The sequence below is a fragment of the Rousettus aegyptiacus genome, unplaced genomic scaffold, assembly GCF_014176215.1.
Source record: "Rousettus aegyptiacus isolate mRouAeg1 unplaced genomic scaffold, mRouAeg1.p scaffold_m13_p_10, whole genome shotgun sequence".
NCBI lineage: Eukaryota > Metazoa > Chordata > Mammalia > Chiroptera > Pteropodidae > Rousettus > Rousettus aegyptiacus.
The window spans coordinates 21,135,350-21,158,178 of NW_023416285.1; the positions used below are offsets into that span (position 1 = coordinate 21,135,350).

Sequence of the window (22,829 nt, forward strand, 5' to 3'; positions counted from 1 at the left end):
GGAGCAAGTGCAATCATCCTATATGATTTACAAGATGCAAAAAGAATTATAAGTTGATAGAGAAGAATGTAATAACTGTGGACATCCCTCTCGAAACCACTTCTGTACTCTTATCACACTATGCTGTAAACACCTGGAAAATTTATCTGTGTGTCTGCCTCTGTTACTGGAATCTAGGTGTCTCACAGTCAGCGAGTGCTGCTTTAATCACTCTGTAGTGTGTAATAAATATCCGGTGAATGGAATTAAGAAAATGTTAGTCATGGAGGAAGTGATCTTTTACCTAGGGCAGGAATGGAATTAAATGCTAAATCAACCTGACCTCATCCAAATGGACCTCAAATTTTTGATGACACTAATCAAACATTCCCAACTTTCTTGAGACTTCCTTCTGCAAAAGCATTCTCCTTTGGTACTCTTAACCTCTCTTTTTACTTTCTGTTTCTGCCTTCGTTTCTAGCAAAAATAGGTACAATATAGTATTTTCCTTTTCTTCCTTTATTTCTCTCCCACCACATGTCGGCATTTCCCAGGTTTTCATATTCTGCTGCTCAATCTCTTCTCACTCAGGCCTTCTCTTCAGAAGCCCAAGAAAGCTGTTTCCTAATCAGTTTCTCTGCCTCTAGTCTAACCTCTCCCCAACCCATCCCATTACAGGGGTTGCTATCCTAAAACAGATCTAACCATTCATTACTTAAAGGAATAAAATCCAGATGTTTTTGTATGAGTAACAGAGCCTTCCACCTCCTGCCAGGCATCTACATACCATCTCTTCCTTCTAGCACAGCTATTTCCTAGAAAATATTTTTTGCTCATATCTCATACTTACCTTTCTTTCATGCCCAGTTCCTATCTCTCTTTAAATCAGAAGCATCCCCTCGAACTGAACACACAATTATGACTCAATCTCCCCTCTAGAAGTCCCTGTCTTATGCTAATATTATGTGTATTAAAACCTGTCCCGATGTTGCTGTGTTTCCTCAAAAAATATAAAATGCCCCGCAGCACCCCTGGGAGTTCACTATGATGTCCTTGGTGCTCAGTTCAGGAACTGCTGACTCAAAACTATTTTTGTCATTTATGTATTATTTTTAAATATTTCTGTTGGCATGGAATCTTAATACGCACTGTCTGTACATAACAGAAGCTAAAATATATGTTAGGTGAAGAAAAGGAGGAAGGGAAGACGAGAAGGAACTCATCATCTCAAATTCAAATCTGAATTAAGAATTTCAAGAATAATGATGTGTGACTCGATGTTTAAAATGTTCACTTAATAAATTGCAGCAGCTGGGTCACATATTAAAATTTTTTATGAAAAACTCTGTCTCAATGTCTCACAGGCAACATAGAGATAGGACTATATAATATATAAACTAAATTTATAGGTGCCGTAAGAAAATAAGTTTTACAGTAACGAGGTTTACATGTATGAGAAGTGGTGGTTGGCACAGAAAGATGAAGAGGTAAGTCGTGAAGGATTTCCAAATCTAGACTCCAAACAAGGTACTTTGAGTAGAGTTTTCACAGAAATTTATTCAAGGAAGTACTGCATCCATGAAGGAAGCTACGACAATATGTTCCTTAAGCAATATTTAATAGTAAAGCCTTTGTAATAATTTTTGCTAATAGCAAAACAAACCTTTTGTTTTAACATTAAAGGTTATTTTCAAATATCCTCATCCTTCAGATATTATTCCTGGGGCTATCATAATATATCTCCTATCCTGCCCTGACATAGAAGGTTTTTGACTTTTAAGATTTCTTCATCTGATCAACAGTCCAACTCCAACATATTAGAGTCAGGTTAGGTATACACCAATAATAGAGTTTCTGAAGAGTCCACCACGGGAAAATGCTTTTCCACAGACAGATTCTGCTATAGAATCCCCCTCCCTATACTTTCTTCTCTTCCCCAGCTTCCTTCTAAAATGAGTTTAAAAATTCTTGCTTATATACTGGATGTATCTGAGGATGCTGTACATGATTATTTTTAATTCGTTTAAGAAACTCTCCAGTGCTATTTATCTGAAATGCATCTTAATTACATAAAGAGACATTAAAGTGATTGCTTAATAGGAATTTCATTTTGAAACAACTCAGGATATGATGAAAGATTCCTGGTCACACGTACAAGGTTAACCACAGTACTTTAAATTCAGGAAATAATGACTTATTAAGGGTCATGTTTGAAATGAACTAAAAAACTCATGAATTCACCTACCTGTAAAGGTGTTCAATTACAGCTGCCAATGTTGCTCGGTTGACTCCTGGTAGAGTATGTATAAATGCTCTATATTTTTTAATTCTTTCCTTGTCATCCTGGGTATCTAGAGGTTCAAAAAAAAAAAAAAAACAGGCTTAAAATAATTATCTGTATTATAAATTTGCCTTTTAGCAATATTTTAAAACAATATTCACAATTGTATTTCACTAACTGATGCAATCAAGTTTCAACAGAAAAATATTTGAACTTCTATAATTATGAAAAAGTATTTACACAAACATTCCTAGACTATATGCTATAGTTCTTATACTTTGTCATTAAAAACGAAGCACTTTCTAAACCCAGAGCTGTATTTTATCTTCTACTTTAAGGAACATCAAACTTCACCTAACAGAAATATATTCAATTAATAACCCAGACAAGAGTACAAATTACAGCTATGAGCCAACAGTATTTTAACTCTGGCTATAAAAAAAAAATCTCACTATCTATATTTGAAAATGACATTTCTGATCTTTTTTCCCTTATGAAATCATAAAAAAATCTTTCTAAATCTAAAACCATCCCAGAGCTATGAACTATGCATTACCCTGCAGATTCATGCAAAGGAACTTTAACCAGCCCTGCTACCTTCAACTCCTTGGAAAAGGTAAGGGGACAAGAAAAGAAGCTACGTGCAGGCTCTGATACTATGACACTGACTTAGAGGAGGAAGGACCCTCTGACTTGTCACAGAAGGAACTTGGTTACTCATGAAGAGGAGGACAAGAAGGGATTACCTTCCACTCTTGTAACCACAAGAAGTCAAACACTTAGACAAACCAGACATAGGAACCCCCAAGTTCTAGTCTCTGGAAGATGTGTAGTGGTGGTTCGGTCTAACCTACAAGCTCACAGGAGAAATAAGAGACCTTTCTTCAAATAAATAGCTTGTGCTGACTCTGTAACTCAAGGGGATTGCACTTATATATTCCCTCTCAATTCCCAGCTACCTTTGAAAACAGACTTTTTTATTTTCTGCTTAGCCCTAACTATTCTATCCACAGAAAGTCAGGAGCACATTAATGATTCTTTAAAAATACACTGTCACTTGCAAAGGACATGATGATCCCTGGGGAGGTAAGAAACTCTGTGAGACTTTGAAGTATGCTCCTATTCAAAATTGCAACAGATAGATCTTTTTGTACTGATTTAGCCTGCACATGAGGCCTAAAAGTAAACATCATTTTGACTTAACTGTGCTGGTAGATGACTCTCAAAAAGCAAGAGGGGAAATCATCCATATAACATTCAGAGACTATACTAGAAGTGAATTAAGAATTAATGATCGTTCCTAGTGAAATCCAAACATTTGCCCTCATGTTATCTGGTTTCTAACTATAGAAGCAATTGCATTTATTCCATAAAATATAATTAATACTACTACACTTATAACAAGAAATCATACTAGTAACAGCATATTTTCACAAACACTACAAAAATAAAATAGATGACATTTTAAAAACAAAGCTTAAGCAATTAGAAAGTAGAACGTAAGATAAAGCTCAGGTCACACAGAAAATACGAACTATTCAACTAGCCGCAGACATGAGACGATTTAATAGTGTTCTTAGAAGAATAGGTTGTGTGTAATATAAATAGGTCACATGCTACTGTAAGGCGTTCTTTGCCTCGGCTGCACAGGACCCAAGAGAGCTCTCCTCTGAGGTCACCCAGAGTGCTCTGGTTTAGTCTTGTCAGATTCAACATAGGGCAGGTCAGGGCGAACTACATTGGAACTAAAAGCAAAGGACTTTAAGGCTATTTGACTCAGTATTCAAAGCCTTCTTCAAGTAAATTCTCAAAGAATTCACATCTAAGAGAAAGGTGAATACATTCCTCTCTGACATATGGTATCATTTGCCAACTACCTCCTGCTGGCAGACTGACAAAGACATTTTTGTCACTAAAATTGAAACTTCAACAAAAGCATATTTGACAGATTTTTGATCACTAATTTTACACTAAAGAAACTATAAGTGTTTGTAAAATATACTATAAATAACTTCATAGTTATAAATGAAATAAAATCTCTAAAACAAAAATGAGGGTGGCAAGGTAAGAAGGCTTAAAGAGATATAATTATATATGTAATATAATTCCATATCTTATATTGCAGAAAATTATACAGTCAACTCTTCTTGTGATTAGACTTAAACCAGTTGATTTGAGAAATACCAGGAAGCAAATAAAAGATTTCTGAATTAAGTAAATGGTGAAAAGCTTTAATAACAGTATTAAACTTTTCTTGCAGACGCTAATAAGGGTCATTCTTAAGATTTTTCAAACTGTGAATGTTTTGTGATGTCATTTTAAAATTAATACCTTCAAATATCATATTTATGTTTTAGAGTAAAATATTTTCAAAGAAAAATTCTCTCTCAACAGAGGAATATCATATAATCAAATTCAAAGGTCATTTTCCAAAAAATTCTACAGCAGATTAAATGTGCAAGAGAGAAATATATTAGTAAATTATGATACAATTTCAATGATAAATTTTAAAAACTGAAAAAAATGAAAATTGAAAATCATTTTTAAAGTACTGTAGCTATATGGAAAATGTGGTTTATTAATAAAGTAAATATTTATACATAAATTATAGGTATGGGGCAAAGACTTTTATTAAAGTAATATGTAAAAATCAAAACAGTTCTATTAAGAAAGATGGGATTAAAGGCAATTTTATATTTCAAAGTTGTTATTGTGGTAACATTTCTATAACAGGAGTTGTTTTGAATGGATATAAATATATCCATAAAATACATATATATTGATTTATTGAAATCAATTTGACTAAATTAGTCATTTAAATAAACTACTTTTCTAGGGTCATTTCTTAAATAGGTTCTCTTACACTATAGCAAAGTTTTTTGACATCATTAGACAGAATCTAGGGAAATAAAGAATTATTATTACATACTCTAAAGAGGAAGAATGATAGAGAAAAGCCAAAAGAGCCATATAGAGAAATCCTATAAAATTAATCTTGCAATAAGCCTTTCATTTTAATCTTAATGAGAAATTAATAACATACATGGACTTCACCAGAACACTTTCTAAGTTCGAGCAGAGTAAGCACTAAGGAAGTTACTAAAACTAAATATATGACACATTACATATCAATGATTACTACAAATTTCTTCTGCAATAGATATCACCAAATATTGATATTTACACAATTTCTTGTCTGAGTCATATGTACATTGTTCTGTTCAGTTAAATTTTCAAATTATCAAAGATTTTAAAAATCTAATTATCCCATTAAAAGGTAAGCACTTATGATGGTCCATATTTATATATATATTACCTAAAGCAGAGATCCAGTACGGATAGAGCTCCTTGGTAAGAAGTGCATCGTCAGTGTCAGAGAGAAAACTTTTCAAAACATCCGTCACATCTTCAAGCTGATGTTTTCCAGCCCTCAATTTAAAGCTTCTTGCATCCTTTTTGAAACTCTCCAGGAGTTCACTTACGTGCAAAGGATCACCGTTCTTTTGATAGATATATTTGCACCCTAAGCCTTTGTTTAAAAAAAAAAAAAATAGTTATGTGAAAAAAAAGTCTAAGATCAAAATCCACTTTGATATCTTAAAAATAGAGCATATTTTTGTCCTGGGATGATGAGCGAAACAAAATAATTATCTGAGAGATAATAAAAAAAATAATTTAAAAAAATCATTATCAAAGAGGAGAAAAGGCTTGTCCCCTAATTTTAGTATTTAAAATGTAAACAAGATAAACTATTCCATTCTCACTTTTAGCAAGACCATGGTCAGCCTTGTCCTCAGTCCTTCATAGTATCTTTTTCAAATATTCTTTTACAGTAAGTGCCCTATCCTCACTTAGTTCCCAGAATACAAACCTGCCTCCAGTTGCACTGACAATACGTGAATGTGACGTTCTCTGGTATAAATTTTTTCAACTCTCTACATGTACACACACATATACACACATTCTCTCTCTCTCTCTCTCTCTCTCTCTCTCTCTCTCTCTCTCTCTCTCTCTCACACACACACACACACACACACATTCATAAATCTGTTCCCACTTTCACTTTCTAAATAAAGAGTTGGGCCATCTCCTTTTTAAAATTATTAATTCACCAAGTGCCTCATATAAAATAAGAGAAATGGTAGTGGTTAGGAGGAGGAGGAGTGATGATGACAATAAAGACGATGATACAAAAACAAAAACCCTCCCTCGCCTCTCCCAGGTCTCCTGTCTCTCTTCCTTCCAAAACCAAGCTGAGCTTTCTGTATTTATTGTTTCTACCATCTCACATTGCTGTTCATTCTTTAACCACACAATCATGCTTCTGTGCCCAAGACCCACTCTATTAGGACTATCTTTCTCAAGAATATCAATAACATCCTAGTTTCTAGATGCTTTTCGGTTTTTATCTAATGAGAATTCCCTGCACTATTTGATACTCCAAAGGAATCACTGTTGAAATTATTTTAACCTCATGGCTTTCATGGGATTATGATACCGTATCTTTTTTCCCCTTCCTCAATGGCTACTCTTCCAGTCCTCCATTAATTCCGCTCATCTAATATTCACTGATAATTCCAGGAATAAATCCTCAATTTTTTTCTTCCCAACTCACCTATCCACCCAACCTCATCAACTACTACATATATTTTCATGCAGGTTTTAATTTCTAAGATTTAAAATATATATACACACACATGCATTTTAATAAGCATGTATCATGTGCATGCCTCACACACACTTATACATTTGGGCAAATCAAAATAAACTAGAGGAATTAATTTTCCTTCCTCCTTCACTAACTCACCTTCCAATCTCAACATGTTCTCTATCGTATTCCTCTATCTCAATATATGGCATGGCCTCTCCCCTAAGCCCTTTCAAGTCAGAACCTTTCTTTCTCACCATTTTTTTTAAAAAGTATCATGTCATATAGTTTCATCATGACCTCAGTCTCCACTTTCCCCTTCTTTCCATCCCACATGCTGTTATTTAGTACATTCGATTCCTCACAACTCCTGCCCGCTCTCCTCGTGCAGCCCTCCAGGGTGTCTCAACAATAGAGTGTGATCTAAGATACATACAGGTCTACTGGTGTTACTATCATGCCTAAAAATCTGGAGACCACCCTCTCACTGCTGATAAGCCAAGTTTGAAGCTTTTACTACACTATATAAGATGCTACATGAATTAGCCTAACCCCCCTGCCTCTTTTATCTATCCCCTCTCCTCACACTAAGTTCTGGCCGCGTTGAACAACACGAAGTTCCCTGAACAGACAATTGCTCCTCGTAACTCTACACATAGGCACACACTTTTCTTCTCCTCATTCTAACTAGTTCCTATTTTCTCTTAAGACTCATGGAAGGCACCATGCCTCACCCATGAAGCCCTCAATGATCATCCCTACTCTAGGTGAAATTTACCCCTTTAACACACGGAAGCCTGTACCAAGCCTGTAACTTCTCTATTGTAGAATTTTGTGAACTTGAGATGTAACTGTCTGCCACTTGTCTTTGATTCACAAATCTGTAAACTCCTGGAAGGCAGGAGTCATGCTTATTCTCTGTATATATCAGCTACACATTGCCTAGAAAAATTCATCTGGTATTCAATAAATGACCACTTAATGCAAGAATAAGCAAATTACACAAAACACAATTGTAACTAAGTTCCTGAGATATTAGTTTCCTGGTTGAATAAATTTCCGATAGCTGGTACTCAAATAAGTTAACTTAATGTGAATTTGAACATAATTGTTTACATAAATTAAAATAACTACTAAATACTAACTACTGTAACTCACTTAAAAAATTACAGCTCCAAAAAATATACCATGAACTTAGTCAAGTTCAAATCTTGACACAATGAATACCAAAAAATAAAAAAATAAAAAAATTGGCCTTTAAATTCTAACCCAAAAGTAAAGAAGTTCAAAATAAGTTTGACTTTAAAGGCTCCGAGCCAACCAACTGCATCCTATAATGATTGAGCATTTTCTACGTTTGTAGTAAATTTCTATTCTACATGTTGATAACATTGGGGTTTTCCCCATGTTCTGCTCATTAAAACACAAAATAAAATGAAGAGTTTTTCATTGGCTTTATTACTTTAATATACAAGTTAATGTACCTTGTGTTAGAGTTACAAAGTAGTTATAATGTATGAAATTTAGTTGAAAACAATATAATGCTTAATGATTTTAAATTCAAATAAACACCACAAAGAAACTTCTGATTTCCCTAGAGAAACATTAAATTGGATACACTGGAGCTAGTCGAGTTATTTTAATCATTTGTCAGCTTCAGAAAGACTCTATGCCATTATGAAACTAACATGATGTGAGAATTCTCAATGAGGAAGGTTATGCTCTTGCCAAAATATAATATGTGTGCAATTCATTTATACCTGTGAGATGCAAGTGAACTAATAATGAGGAAGTAATAAAGATGATAACCTTCTTTCCCTCCCATTTTCAAATAAACAGATGATTACAGCTGATAAGAAAAATATAAACACACTATCATAGAAGGGAATTTCATAGAATGTGATTAAATGCATATTTACAGTAGACATAATTAAAAAACAATGAATCTGAATATTAATAATTATATTTGGATTATTTAAGAAATAAGTAAAATACTTAAACTGACACTCTTCCTAGAAGAGATTAACATACATACAATAAATTTCCAAATATTATTTTCTCCATAGGCTTCGTTATTTGATATTGTGTTGTGTATCAGCTTACTGTCAGTTGTCATGCTTAAACAGATGATTCATGGATTTGTCTTTAACTTTTTACCACTATTGCTGTATTTTCAGTACCAAGATCAGCAACTGGCACACAGACTCTCAATAAGTGAGTAACAAACACACGGTGTTTTACTACAGTTCTCTCGCTGATTACACTTTCTTTTCAAATTAAAACCAGTCAAAGACATTTCTAATTTTAGAACCAAAGTTAATACATGTTCCAAAATACCGCATCAATCATTTCACTCTTTTCTACATTTGCAATCAAAATCAATAGCATTTATCTTCAGATTAAAAGGCAGAAACTTTTTATATTGAAAATGTAGTTAAGAAATTTCTGCTTTTTAGAGTATTAAGGAAATCTGCAACAAAAAAGGAGGAATTTAAAGAATTGGTAGTAATTTGAAAATAAACAGTAAGAATAAAGGCATTTTTTAACTTTTCAGGCATATCTAAAATACTACTATCGCATATTAAAATGAAGTTGACCATGTAGGTCTCAATCAAGTTGTTTTTCTTTTTTTACCTGCAAACTATTAAAAAATCTGTTACAATTTAGAAACTATTACAATTAATACCACGGTTCTTAATATAAACATATGACCTATAAAAGATAAATGAAACACACACACACACACACACACACACACAGGCGTGCATGCACGCTTTGTATGCATGCTTAAAAAAAGTAAATTATTTTTACATATTGTCCCATAGTCTACCATTTCTAAAAATATGCTTAGGCAGCACTTTGCAATCCATTCCCTTAGACTTTACTGTAGGCTTGTAACGTGTGAAAAATCGTCTTTATTTTTATATACGTTTTATAATATAGAATCTTTCAATATGTTATTTATCTTTTATGCATGTAAAGGAGAAAGGAAATGGTAAAATTACATTATATAATTTAAATGAGTTTTTTTGGAAGGACTGGCATTTAACGAACAGTGACTGTTTTTATTTTTCACTGATGTCCTTGCAAACAGAAAGAGCTCTAATTCAGTCCAATGAAGGTACCACTTAAAAACTGTAAGAATGATACTATGAGTTCTAGGGGTTGAATAAAAACTCTATGATACTTACCATACTGTGTAACAAATGCTATACAGCTGTTCACGATAATGGGAACGTCGTTTTTGCTGAGCTGCTGATCTTGTAATGCATTACCATCTGTACCTGCTGCTTTTTCAATTGCAGTATGCCAGACTGTGAAATCCAACTTCGTATGCCCGTGGATGTATAATGTTCTGTAAAGTTTGAAAAGCATTTCAAATTCTAATTTTGCTTTAAAAAGTACTTCTAGAAAGATAATCCTTAAATCCATATACATGTGATCTCGTCTAAGCCATGAGAAGAAAAACCCTCCATCTACCACCAGCTTCCATTCGATCCCTCTTTTGCCTGTACGGTCACATCTATCCAGAGAGAAGAGGAAGTGCTCTGAATCTGTGGTCTCGCCTCTCATTCCCCAAGCCCTTTTATCCTCTTTCTGCATAACTGAACTACAACTGTTCTGGCAAGCATTACCTTTGACTTCTAATGAATATTTGTGGCTATATTTTTCAATATTTCAGAACTGATGATTTCTTGAACAAAAAGACACATAGAAAGAGACTGAAAATCCACCCACCTTAAGTAATAAACCATAACACTAATAAATATTAATTTTTAGACACCTTCACCTTCGTGTGCCACAAACATCTCAAATCTTTCTGCCTCCTCATACCACACTGGTAACTATGATTCTCCACTTATCCTGCCAGAAATTTAGGGTTAATTGCAGATTGGTTCCCTACTATCCCACCTTGCCACTTCCTCATGAACTCAGTCACAAAATTCTGTTGGTTCCGGTCCCCTTTGCCTCCTCTTCATTCCAACACTGCCTTATCTCAGGTCCTTATATTGCTCCTTGAGTCACTAAAACCCCTCTGAACAGACTTCCTTTCCCAATTCCCCACCTCTTGAATCCCTACTCTTCAAGGCTGCCAGAACGAACTTCCTAAAATGCAAAGCTAATGGCATCACTTTCTGATTATTGTTCTTCTATAGCTCTGGAGTTTTCAAGATTAAAAGGCCTTCATGATCTGGCCCTGTGTTTCCTCTTCAACTTTGCCAGTGCCCTACAAGGAAGACACACTAAAAAATTACATCTCCTTATCTCTGTAATAAATATTTCCTGCTCTCTGGGAACTCGTACTCCAGGTAGCCCTCCTGGACACTCTACCCCTGATGTTCCTCCTAAACAGGCATTCCTTCTTAATCCTGAACAGCCACTCTGCCCTCCATGGTAATCTGTGAATATTTGAGCTGCTAGACCCCAAACTTTACACAGGCAAACAAGAAAAATATTTTGGTATCTCTAGTCATTAGCAAGTGGATTTAACGAGGATATAATAGTTTCAAAGTTCTACACCAGATACAAAAACTGATCTGAAACACCAGTTAAAGTAATCGCTGATGTACATTTACAGCAAAGTAAAGCTATTTAATCTCGATTTCAAACTATGAGAGGGCTACTTTGTAGTCAACCCAAAAAGAAAGGAATGTGCTGAGCTGCATGAAATTGGGTTGTTGGGTTTTTTTGGGGGGGGGAGGGGCGGGGGGGGTTAGGGGGCAGGGAGGTGAAACCATTCATAGTCCTGAAAATTCATTGGCCTTAATTTAAAAAGAAAAGTCCTCCTTTTTCCCCTTTGGTTTCTTTACTTAAAATGTTCCTCTGAGAGCTACTGGTACCTCACCATACTCACTTCCACCATCTCCTGAACTTGCCGTAGCTACGAGTACTTCACTGGCGTCCGTGCCTGTGATTTTTATTTCTTGCTTTGTGACATTTTTATCTATTGTTTTTATTTTATACACCACTATGGCAGCCCTGACCTCCAGATTTTGCAATTTTCTTTCTGAAGAATTCTGACAGTTATTCTAACACTTCTTACATGCGTTAGTCTTTTCATTTATCTCACATCTTGAGCTCAAAAGCATTCTATTGCTGGTTATATTTGTCTAAATAAAACTGTAATACTCAGGTAATTCCCTTGAAAAATATCAATCCCCCACCCCCCCACATCATTGGACCTAACCAAAATTGTTGCTAAATTCAGTTTAGGTAAAAAGAAATTTTTTAAGTTTTTGAGTCTAAAGTTGTTGTTGTTGTTGTTTTTAATCTGATGATTAAGCTCTAAATTTGATATAAAATATTTAAAACTGTTTGCTTTTAAACAACTACTATGGGTGAGTAATTCAGCGATCAGTGGAAAGAAAATCCAAAATTCAATGGCCCTCCTATAATACCAGAGTAAGTTGGCCATGAACTGTGAATGTTTCAAACTTCAAAAGTTCCTTCTAAACAGAAGAAATCCCATGATGACAAGTTTAGCTGTCTCCTTGTGAACTGGTGAAGGATAGAACAAGTAATGACAAGTTAACTCCTGAGTCAACTTGTCAAAGACTGAGTTCTAAAATATATCATCTATTATGGTAGATGTCTGACATTTAACTGCATCAGTTCAGCAACTCTTTTCTCTGATGCTTAGCTAAACTCTGTGCACACTGAACAAAGCATCGAAAGATATTTTCAACACAAATGCTGGTGAAGTTTGTGATTTTGTGTGTTATCAAACAATGATTTTACATTTCTGGATTAGAATGCCAAAGAAACATTCATTTGCATCTTGAAAATCTGACAAGTTATTCTGAAGAACTGTAATTATAGAGAGAATTATTCTAATTGTACATACCCCAAGCATAAATTTTAAGTGGGAAATTCAAAGCCATATAAAGAAACATCTCTAAAACCTATAATGAATCAAGACAGTTCAGTAAGACTCAGAAACCAAGTCCTTTTACTAATAAAAAAATATTCTCAAAGTTGCAATATAATAACCAATCTAGTGACAAGAATCAGAAGTGTCTTCACAAATAACAGAATCAGTAAATTTCACCATATAAAAAATAAATTCACTTAGAGATATTATGCCAAGTGAAATACATCAGACAGAGAAAGACAAATATCAAATGATTTCACTCATATGCGGAATCTAAGGAACAAAAAGAACAAACTAATCAAAAACAGACTCATAAAAATAGTGGACAATTTGATGATGGACAGAGGGGAGGCGGATGGGGGTTAGAAGAATGGGTGAAAGGTTAAAGAAGTACAAATTTGGTTACGGGGTTGGGGAGCACAACAGAGGCAATGCAGTCAGCATTAATATGATGGCGAGGTGGAGGGCCAGGGGAGGAAGGGAGCAATTAGGGGGATCATTTTATGAACTATATAGATGTCTAACCAATGTACTATATACTTGAAACTAATTTAAATAAATAATTTTTTTAAAAACCACTTATATGACTAAAGAACATTTTAAACACAACTAAAAAGCAATTACCAGACTCCACAAATGGGACTTAAAAAGATAGAGCTTAAGGATATATACAAAAATAAAAACACTGAGTCTTCTAGTATAAATCAGCATTTGTTTGACCAAAAACTATTTGTTTTATCATTTCTGAAAGATATTTTTCCTGAACAGAATATTTTAGGTTAACAGCTACTGGTCTGGTTATTTTCTTTTGGATCTTTTTTCTCCCTCACACTAGTTTTCAGGAATTAGATTGTAATATATCTTGATGTGGCTTATCTTTATCAACCTTGAGGTATGTTGATCTTAGTACATGTGTAGGTTTATAGTTTTTAACAAATTCAGAAAATGGTCACATTTATTCAAAGTTTTTTTTTTTTCTTTTTACTCCATCTTTCTCCTCTCATTTTTAGATTCTAACTACTTACATGGCACTGCTTGATAATTGTTCTATAGGTCACTGAGGTTCTGTTGCTTTTAGTTTTTGCTCTCTGTGCTTAAGTTTTGATCATTTCCATTGTAATGTCTTCAAGCTCATTGATCCTTTTTTAAGTATTGTACTCTTGCGTTAAGCCAATCGAGTGAAATTTCTTCAGATACCATATTCTTTAACTTAAGAAGTCTCATTTTTTAGTTATTTTTTCTCACTATGTTGATATTTTCTTTTACATCTTTGAATGTATTTATAATTTATAATATTTAAAAATCACTGTTTAGATTCTTTGCTAATTTCATTATTTTTCTCATTTCTGGATCAGTTCCTATCAACTGATTTGCAGCCTTTCCATATCACTAGTGATTTTAACCATATGCTAAACATATGGTTACTTGTGGAACAGCTAATTCTTTGAAGGCCTACTTTTGAAACTTAGGTTGAAATAGAGCAGCCTTTACTCTTGGGTTAGTTTGGCCCTGATACTGTGAATCTACTTTTCTGAGGTCTTTACTAATGCATTCCCTATGTGTTTAATGAGGTCTGTCTAACATGGCTGGATGGAATTTGCACATACTCCAGCACTGTCTAAGCTCTGGGAATTGTTCAACTCATAGCACCACCATGGGAGTTGTTTCTGCCTGGCTTCTTAGAGTTTCACCTTACAAATATGTAGATTAGTACTGCGCCAAAGACGGATGCAAACTCCTATAAAGATTTCTAAAACTCTTTCTCTACATCTCCCTCTGCTCTGGGAGTCTATCCTGCAAATTTTAGTGACTACAGATTCCCTGAACTCCTATCTCTATCTCTTTAACATTGCAAAACCTCCACCTTCTGCTTGGGTCTCCCTAAGCCTTATGCCCTGGACTGAGAAGTGCTCACAGATAGGAAGCCAACTTCTTTTGTTTCACTTCTGTCCATTATTACAATCCCAAATGCCTATTGTACCAAAGCCTAGAAATAGTTTGTTTCATCTGTTTTGTCCAGTTTTCTAGCTGTTTAAACTGAGAGAACATATATGAGGCCAATTATTTCTTCACGGTCAGAAATTTGAGTCTGGCAAATTTTATTTAGTCACTACATCCATAAATTATCCTTAATTTAGTTTATAGCAATACAGTATTTTTTCCCACACCTTCAGAAGAGAAAATACTGCAGAGAGATGGAATTTTGGCCAGAAACAGGCAAACAAATGTAGAAACTGCAAATGTAGAAACTGTGTCACAAGAATACAGTATGAAATATTATTTTAAATAACATGTTTCTTCTGCAGTCAACAGTTCAGTAAAAGGTGTCAAGGCACCTGATTTTCCATAAAAGGCAAAGTCTCCAGTTTTTCAACCTCATCCGTACACAATATTAGAAAATTATCTACAGGAATGTGAGAAACAGCCCTGTTTCAAGTCTACTCAAAATGTTTAATGGTGTTCCGCTGGTAGCAGAATAAATCCAAATCCTCATTTTTAAAAATAATTTTTAAAATCGTTTTCAATAAAAATATCCTTAGAAAAAACCTCCTGTACTCTTGTAAAGGGCCTGCAATCCCTTCCAGAACATGGCAAGTTGTTAATTAAATTTAATTGATAATTCCTATATGATATCAATCTATCTTCTAGGTCCACTGGTTCATGCGTCCTCCTCAAGTAGTTAAGATTAAGGCCAACCTGAACTGAAGTTGTTCCCTAGCCCATCTTATTTCTCTGAACCTATTGTTTCCACCTCTTGGAATATTACTTTAGACTCTCAGCCTCCTCATTTTTTTTTCATTGTGAAATTCTACCTAGGAAATCCAGATCCATTTAAAAATATTTCTTTTAAAAAAATTATCCTGATCCCATTTATTTACCTAGAAGGAATCTTCATTCTTTTGTACATCTTCACACCATAGCTCATTTATTTGTTTATAAGCTTACATTGTATTATATAGAAGGGACTTTGAACTGAATGAAATAAATTTTTGAAGCAAATGATATATACTTCAAATTTACCTTTTGTTAAAGTCATGGATTCTCTTTACAATAATTCTCTTTAACAACAACAACAACAAAAAAATCACTTTATAATGTTAATCTGAATTGTCTCTTTTTACAAAACCTGTGGGGATGGTGAGAAAGAGAATCCCTTGTTTACCTTGGCAACATTCAGATTAAACCATCTCTACGAATTAAATCATCAGAAAGTTATGAAAGCAGTCAAGCTGATATTGTGGGCAATTGGCTACTGTTTAATTTGCAATTACATGCACAATTTAGAAACCATTTTAAGATAACTTACCCTCCAGAGTATTGCTAACATATTAGCTGGTATAAAACACAATTTGAGGAAGAAAAAAGATCACATGTAGTAATTTTTATATGAAATAATCTTAAACAGAGTGTTAATCTCATAAATTGAGAAAAGTAGCCTGTTTCATAATTGTGTAACATATTGATAAAATGTTTACTCCCCAGTGTTAGCTTCTTTATGCCCGGAATTTTCAATTAAAACTAAATGCAGTCTTGCTTGGGAGCCATCAACTGCATTATGCTATACTATAGGTCAATCAAGGTATCTTAAACACACACACACACGCACGCGCACACACACACACACACATCAGTCTTTTCTATTTCTAATAATACAGCTGAGTTATTCATTCACGCTTACTATATTTATTATAAGCAACCTTTCAGTAAAAGCTTAATAACAGGTGTCTTTGACAAATGGGTATGCAGGTATATAATGTGAAAATGGTGAACACAGAAGCTTATTTACCAGAAAGAGATATACAGAGAATAAGGGCTAAAGTGCAGAAATAATAGTCTTCAAATTTCAAAAAAAGGACATTGTAATCTATTGAAGATTCTGGTGAAGGTGGATACATAACCTACTGTCCAAGAAATATGCCTTCTGATCTTGTGATTCCATAACATTCACCGACTAACAATAGATATTTTAAAACATGATTTTTTTTCTTGCATACAAAAGTCCTGACTAAGGTGTAAAAAAAGCACAGGATCCAGTCCCAATAACAGCATCAAACAGCATACCGGAAACCCTTAAGTGTAATCAAGAAAGCTTTATTTTCTAAGATACTAATTTTTAAAGTATACAAAGAATACACATTAAAGCGACACCATCTGGAACACCTTCTGTTTAGTGCTTTTTAGAGCAAAAATGCTCTGTGTGTAGAAAATATTGCTGCCATATTTTTCTGTCTAAAGATACTCATTCTATGCATAAAAAGAAAATTACTATGAAGATTAAAATATATATCTAAATAGTGACTATATTCGGTGGATGATTACCAATTTATGAACTTTTCCAGTTCAGAGGGTTCTTTCTCCCCCTTGCCTCTAAGGAACGTTAATATATTTTAGCACCTTAATCAAAGGTAGACAAGGAAAAGGAAAAGATGTGAAATTCATTCATTAAACTTATTCATGATTTGCAATTCTGGTTCATGCATTTACTAGCAAAAAAAAAATTAAAACTTACAGCTAGTTGATTTCTTGTTCTTTCAATTATTCACTATCTCTGTATGTCATCAATATTAATAACTAGAAGGTGTTTTATTTCTTAAAGCCACAATTTTATGTCATCGACAATTCTAACACAATCTACTTTAGCTTACTGTCATTATTTCCCAAGGGGCTAATAAAGAAAAAGAGATAAGAAAGAGGGCAATGCAATGAAAGTCTCTTATTTGGAAATGGTATTAAAACACCTCTTAGGCAATCACTTCTATAATGAACAGGTCTTGTTTGAGAACTGGGAGAGAAGTATACCTTATCTCGGTAAATGAAAAAACCATTCATACAGTCATCCAGGCCAAAAGCTCAGAAATCATCTTGATTTTCTAGTTCACAAGAAGTAATACCATCAACACCATTAAACTGGTGCCTCTCTCAGAACACCAGACTTACAAAGCTACCAATATCCAAAACTATCCATCAATTCCTCCTTTTTTCTTCTTTCAACTGAAAGACCCTGCTCTGCCTATCATCTCTTTTATACCTTCAATTGCTCCCCCTTTTTGTCTCTTTCCCAACAAGATTTAAAGCTATACAAGTTAAGCCATCTAAAAACAAATAGTATACATAGTCCCTTCCTGGGTCAAATCTCTGCTACCTCGCTAATCGTATTAACCTCCAGACATCCTTGACAAACTGTCCTTACCAGCTGTTTCAATTTACTCAGTTACCAACCTTAAAGTAATCTGGTTTCTCCTTTATCACTTCTGCTCTCTTTAAAAGTCACCAGATGAAGCCTGCATCACTTAAGGAGTATCTCCTCATCAGGAAGCACCTGACACTCTTGACTATTCCTTCTTGAAGCACTTTCTAGGCTTTGTGACAAACATTCTCTTGGTTTCCTGCCTCACTCTCTGAATAAACTAGCTTAATATTGCAGGACAGCTATTCCTGACAACTGCCTCCACCTCCAAAGTGATATGTATTCATCAAGGCTCCAACATGTACTTCTTCCCTAAGTGATTTCACCTTCTCCCTTCTATATACGGGTAACACCAAAATCTATATTTCCACCCATAAATTTTTACATGAACATCGGATCCATATATATAACTTTTTCCTAGTGATTTCTCCTTATATATAGATGTTTATAAGCACCTCATGCTCAACACATCTAAAATCAAACTCATCATTTCCCAAGTTCTCGCCCATATCTGCTTTTTGATCCACTATTCCACACCTCAAGTCCATTTGTTTACATAATATGTACATATTCACATGCACACACATATGTATACACATATGTATGTACGTGTGTGTAAATCCATAAATACATCTGAGACCCTATTTCACACCACACAAGGTGCCAGGTGCTGGTACACCTGGCACATTCTTTATTCTGTCAGGGTTTATAACCTAGCGCACTCACCATTTGCCAGGCCGAATCTTTATTCACACTTCTGACCTTCCTTCTGCTTCATGTTTAATTAGGTAAGCACTATATAGATATATATAGTTTCTAGTAAAATAACGTTTTAAGTTTTCTAATAAAAATGTCATTTTCTAAAAAAGAGCTGAAACTTTAAATTCCAGTAATTGATTCTGTTTAAGCTCTAAGTACATTTGTTGATTTATTTTTTGAGAATGATCTGTACAAAAGCATTGGTAGATTAACACTTGTTTTAAAAAGTAAAAATCTTTAGGTTGTTAAATCAGAAATTGACCTCACCCTGATGTCAAAACATTATTCTCTTTAATGTCATATAGGCTGTTTACGTGCTTATACTAATGCCTGGTACACAGGAAGTTCTATACATTCTTATCATTGTATTTCTGTTATTATCAGAATATTATTGATTTGGAGAAAACAGGAAAAGCAAGTAAAACCAGGATATAAGCATGTGATAAATATAGTTGTTTTAAAATGGTACATTTTGTGTGGCCAGTATTCAAAGAGATTTTTTAAAAAATAACTTGCTTACATATTTGTCCTACTTCCATTCTGGCACATTTCTTGTTCTTCATTTTCATAAAATATGCTTTCAACAGAATTTGTTAATAGCACATGTAGATAAAAACTTTGAAGTTATAATCAAAAACATAATTAATCAGCTTTGACTATTATTTTGGAATATCATTAGTTTTCAATGATTCTGTAAACTCAGAGTGTATCCGAGTTCACCTCTTGATTCCTGTAATCCAGGGGAAAGGTCAAGATGTTACAAAGAATGAAACATTTAGTCTTCTGCTTCCCTATCTTGCATCCCTGAGGAAATACGTTGCTTGCAGCAATAATCACTAAATAAAAATCCGTCAACTCAAATAATTCTAATCCACATTTGCTGCATTTTATTAAAACCTATGTGCCACTAGTCAAATGTTTCTTGGATAGAAAATGATAGAAAAATACTTTGGCTACTGAAGAAAAATGTGTGTGTGTGTGTGTGTGTGTGTGTAATATAAATACAATAAAATCAACTAGCAAGTTGCTGCTTGTTTATTTAAGAACATAAACTCTGACAGCTCAGACATCAAATCTGTATCGTTGACCATTTTTTCCTGCCATGGAGGTAGCAGGCAGCAGACATTCCATAAATATTAAATATAAAAACTGTACTTGTGCTAGCACTTTAATAATGCTATCTATACATAACACTATCCCATTAGTATTTCTGAACACATAATTAACAGTACTCTGACAGTACAGTAAAACCAGCATCCAGTACCAAAAATCAGAATCTAAAGCATAATGAACCATTATAAGCTCAGAAATAAATAAGAGAAAACACAAGATCCTAATTATGCCTGTAAATTAAAAAACGCTCTGACATAAATACCTAATAACCAATATGTCTGCTGTCTAAAGCTGTTGATATCCTCCCAAGAAGTGGAAGAAAAGTCAGGTTAACTGGTGAAAGTCATTATTCTTGTCAGCAGCAAGGAAAATAACCAGAGCAGCATCCTAACTGCATACTCACTCTTGCCTCTCAAGAGTCAATTCATCTGGAGTCAGAGAAGTCCTTTAAAAGCCTAAGTCAGACAATTCTACTTCCAAGCTTTCAAACTGAGCACCTTCCCATCATGCTTAGAATAAAATTCAAATATGTATTACATATCATGACATATAAGGCCCTATATGATTTGGCCCAGGAATATCTCTGAAATCATTTCTCCCCACTTTCTAACTCACTTAAATCTCCCCAGCCATAGCAGCTTCCTTGAAGACCCTGGACATGCCAAGTACGACACACTCTTAGGGTCTTTAAAATATCCTTGACACTACAGCTTGGAACACTGCTTCATGGTTTGCTTCTTCACTTTATGTAGATATCTGATCAAAGATACTTTCTTTACCACCCTGTTCTGTTTTACAGAATACTGTTCCATCAGCCTCTCTAACTTATTTTTCTTCAAGCATTTAAAATTGATAGACACAATATTAATTTTTTTCCTGCTTATATTGTTACCTGCATTAGTGTACATGCTTCATGAGGGTATGGACCATGTCTGTCTATTCATCGCTATATATATCCCCAATAGCTATTACAATACCTGATGCACAGCAGATAATTCATATATATTGAAAAAGTTAATAAATTCAAAAAATCATATTTTAGCTATGCATGACTGGCATGCAAAAATAATTCAGGATATTATTTATACTCCTATATATTTAAAACTACCAAGTGCTTCCAAATACTTAAATGCGAATGTCCCAGAGGGATCTAGTTCTATAGGAAATTACAATAATTGATCATACTGAGTTTGTCAGAACAAATATAAAAATATGCAAGCTTCATGGTGTACTGGTTCTACCGAAGAATGTACACATATATATACACATGCATACACTCCAGAAAATATCCAGCAGGCTATAAAATAATGGGTTCTCCCACAAGAATATATCCAAAATAAGATAACCCTAGAGTTACTGCAATACAGAGTCAAAGGCAAAAATGCACTTACCTCCCTTTTTCTACCAAGAGCAAGACATCAATTTTTTCCCCATTTTGAACCACTGTACTGATTGCTAGAGGGAGAAGATAAAGGCATTAAAATATTTATTATTAAGAACATTTTACTAAATACCCAAAAAGATACAATTACTAATACTCCTTAGTCATATGCTTGGAAGTGAGCCATCCTAATTTCATGTAAAAGCTACCATTACCATATTTGATAAAGAGCTGTGCCCAAAATATAAGTGAGACAAAAAAAAATCTTACTTAGCTCTTGCAGTCTTCTTAAGTGCATTCTATCTTCCTGAACTTCTTGCATTTGAAGGCAAAAACGCAAACTAGATTTGTCCATAGCAAACCAGCCTTTTTTCCACTGATCCAGGGCATGACAGTCTTTGTAGTAGAGTTGACCAATCAAATCATAGTCAGCTTCTGTTAAGTTTTCAGCAACAAAGGGAACAAAATGCTGTTAAAACAAATACAGAAAAGTAATAAAGACAGTGAAAACAGGAAATCCCTTCCCTACATACGGATATGAGGGAAGGTGGAAAATTATCTTTGTTTTCTATTTTAAAGATTTAGAAGTAACACAAATTTTGAAATAACTATTTAAACTTGCTATCAGTCTTAAAACTGAACAGCTAATAATGCATTTTCAAATGGCGGCGTCTTAAGCCATTTTTCTTGATATATATAGAATTGAAATAGGAAGACATTCTCTTTGTTGATGTGTGGCATTTTTCAAAATGTCAACTTTAAATGTTTGATTTCATTTGTATCTTTTACAAATCTGTCCCTTTCCCCTTTCTGAATACTATGAATAAGATATCTGCCTGTGAAAAGACATACAAAGAAATGACTTTACAATATTGAAAAAAAATCTTAATCATCAAAACATGGCCTTAATTTGAAGAATGATTTCTCCAAGTTCCTACATTAATTTCCTCTCATTTAAAGCTCTAGGAAGGTAGCTCATAACCTCTTCCAATTACAACCTTTGAAAACCTAATGAAGTATGGACTTTCTTCCCAAAGTCTTGCATAAAATTTCTATGGACCTATAAAGCTCAATCATAGACCCTAAGTTGAGAATCTTCTCTCGATTTAAGGTAATAACATTTAAATACCTTAGCTATCGCCTCTGTCCACTTTCTTTGGGCTTGAGATGTTTCAGCTCCAAATAAAAACACACGTTCTGAGGGCAAATAGATCTCGAAGGTATAGATGGGCCTACAGCACACATGAATAAAAAGATATCACTGGTTATGTCTGGCTCTTATGAAAACAAATCACATACAAGTCAAGTTTTTTAATTAAATTCATTTTGAAAACTGGAAAATGCTGTGAAATCAATCTATCATATTTTTGTTGATGGTTTGTACTTCATTCAAATGAGTTAAATAGAACACACTGGATCATGCAAAATGAAAATTCTTCTGATTGCACTTATTTTCTGCACGATTTTGTTGATGTCCTGGACACTCCTGAGTCAACCAATGATGTGTCAAAAGGCTTTCTTTGGTCTTCTCTTCCCTCTCACACTACTCCTTTTTTATTTACTCTGACCAATTGTTCAAATAAACATTGTCCAAAAAATTCTCCAATT

General features: G+C 34.1%; 1 protein-coding gene across 6 annotated transcripts in view; it reads right to left on the reverse strand.

The window, feature by feature from the left end:
- Positions 1-22,829, reverse strand: part of ARAP2 (ArfGAP with RhoGAP domain, ankyrin repeat and PH domain 2) — a 163,807-nt gene that overhangs the window by 51,396 nt on the left and 89,582 nt on the right. For all 6 annotated transcript variants that reach the window (XR_004953060.1, XM_036227596.1, XM_036227598.1 and 3 more), the window contains exons 17-22: positions 22,351-22,453; positions 21,492-21,690; positions 21,232-21,295; positions 10,100-10,263; positions 5,577-5,789; positions 2,225-2,330 (exon numbers count right to left, since the gene is read on the reverse strand). Coding sequence is in view for 5 of the 6 variants with exons in the window: in XM_036227596.1 (XP_036083489.1) it covers positions 2,225-2,330; positions 5,577-5,789; positions 10,100-10,263; positions 21,232-21,295; positions 21,492-21,690; positions 22,351-22,453 (849 nt within the window). In the remaining variant the exon portion in view is untranslated. The remainder of the gene's footprint in view (positions 1-2,224; positions 2,331-5,576; positions 5,790-10,099; positions 10,264-21,231; positions 21,296-21,491; positions 21,691-22,350; positions 22,454-22,829) is intronic.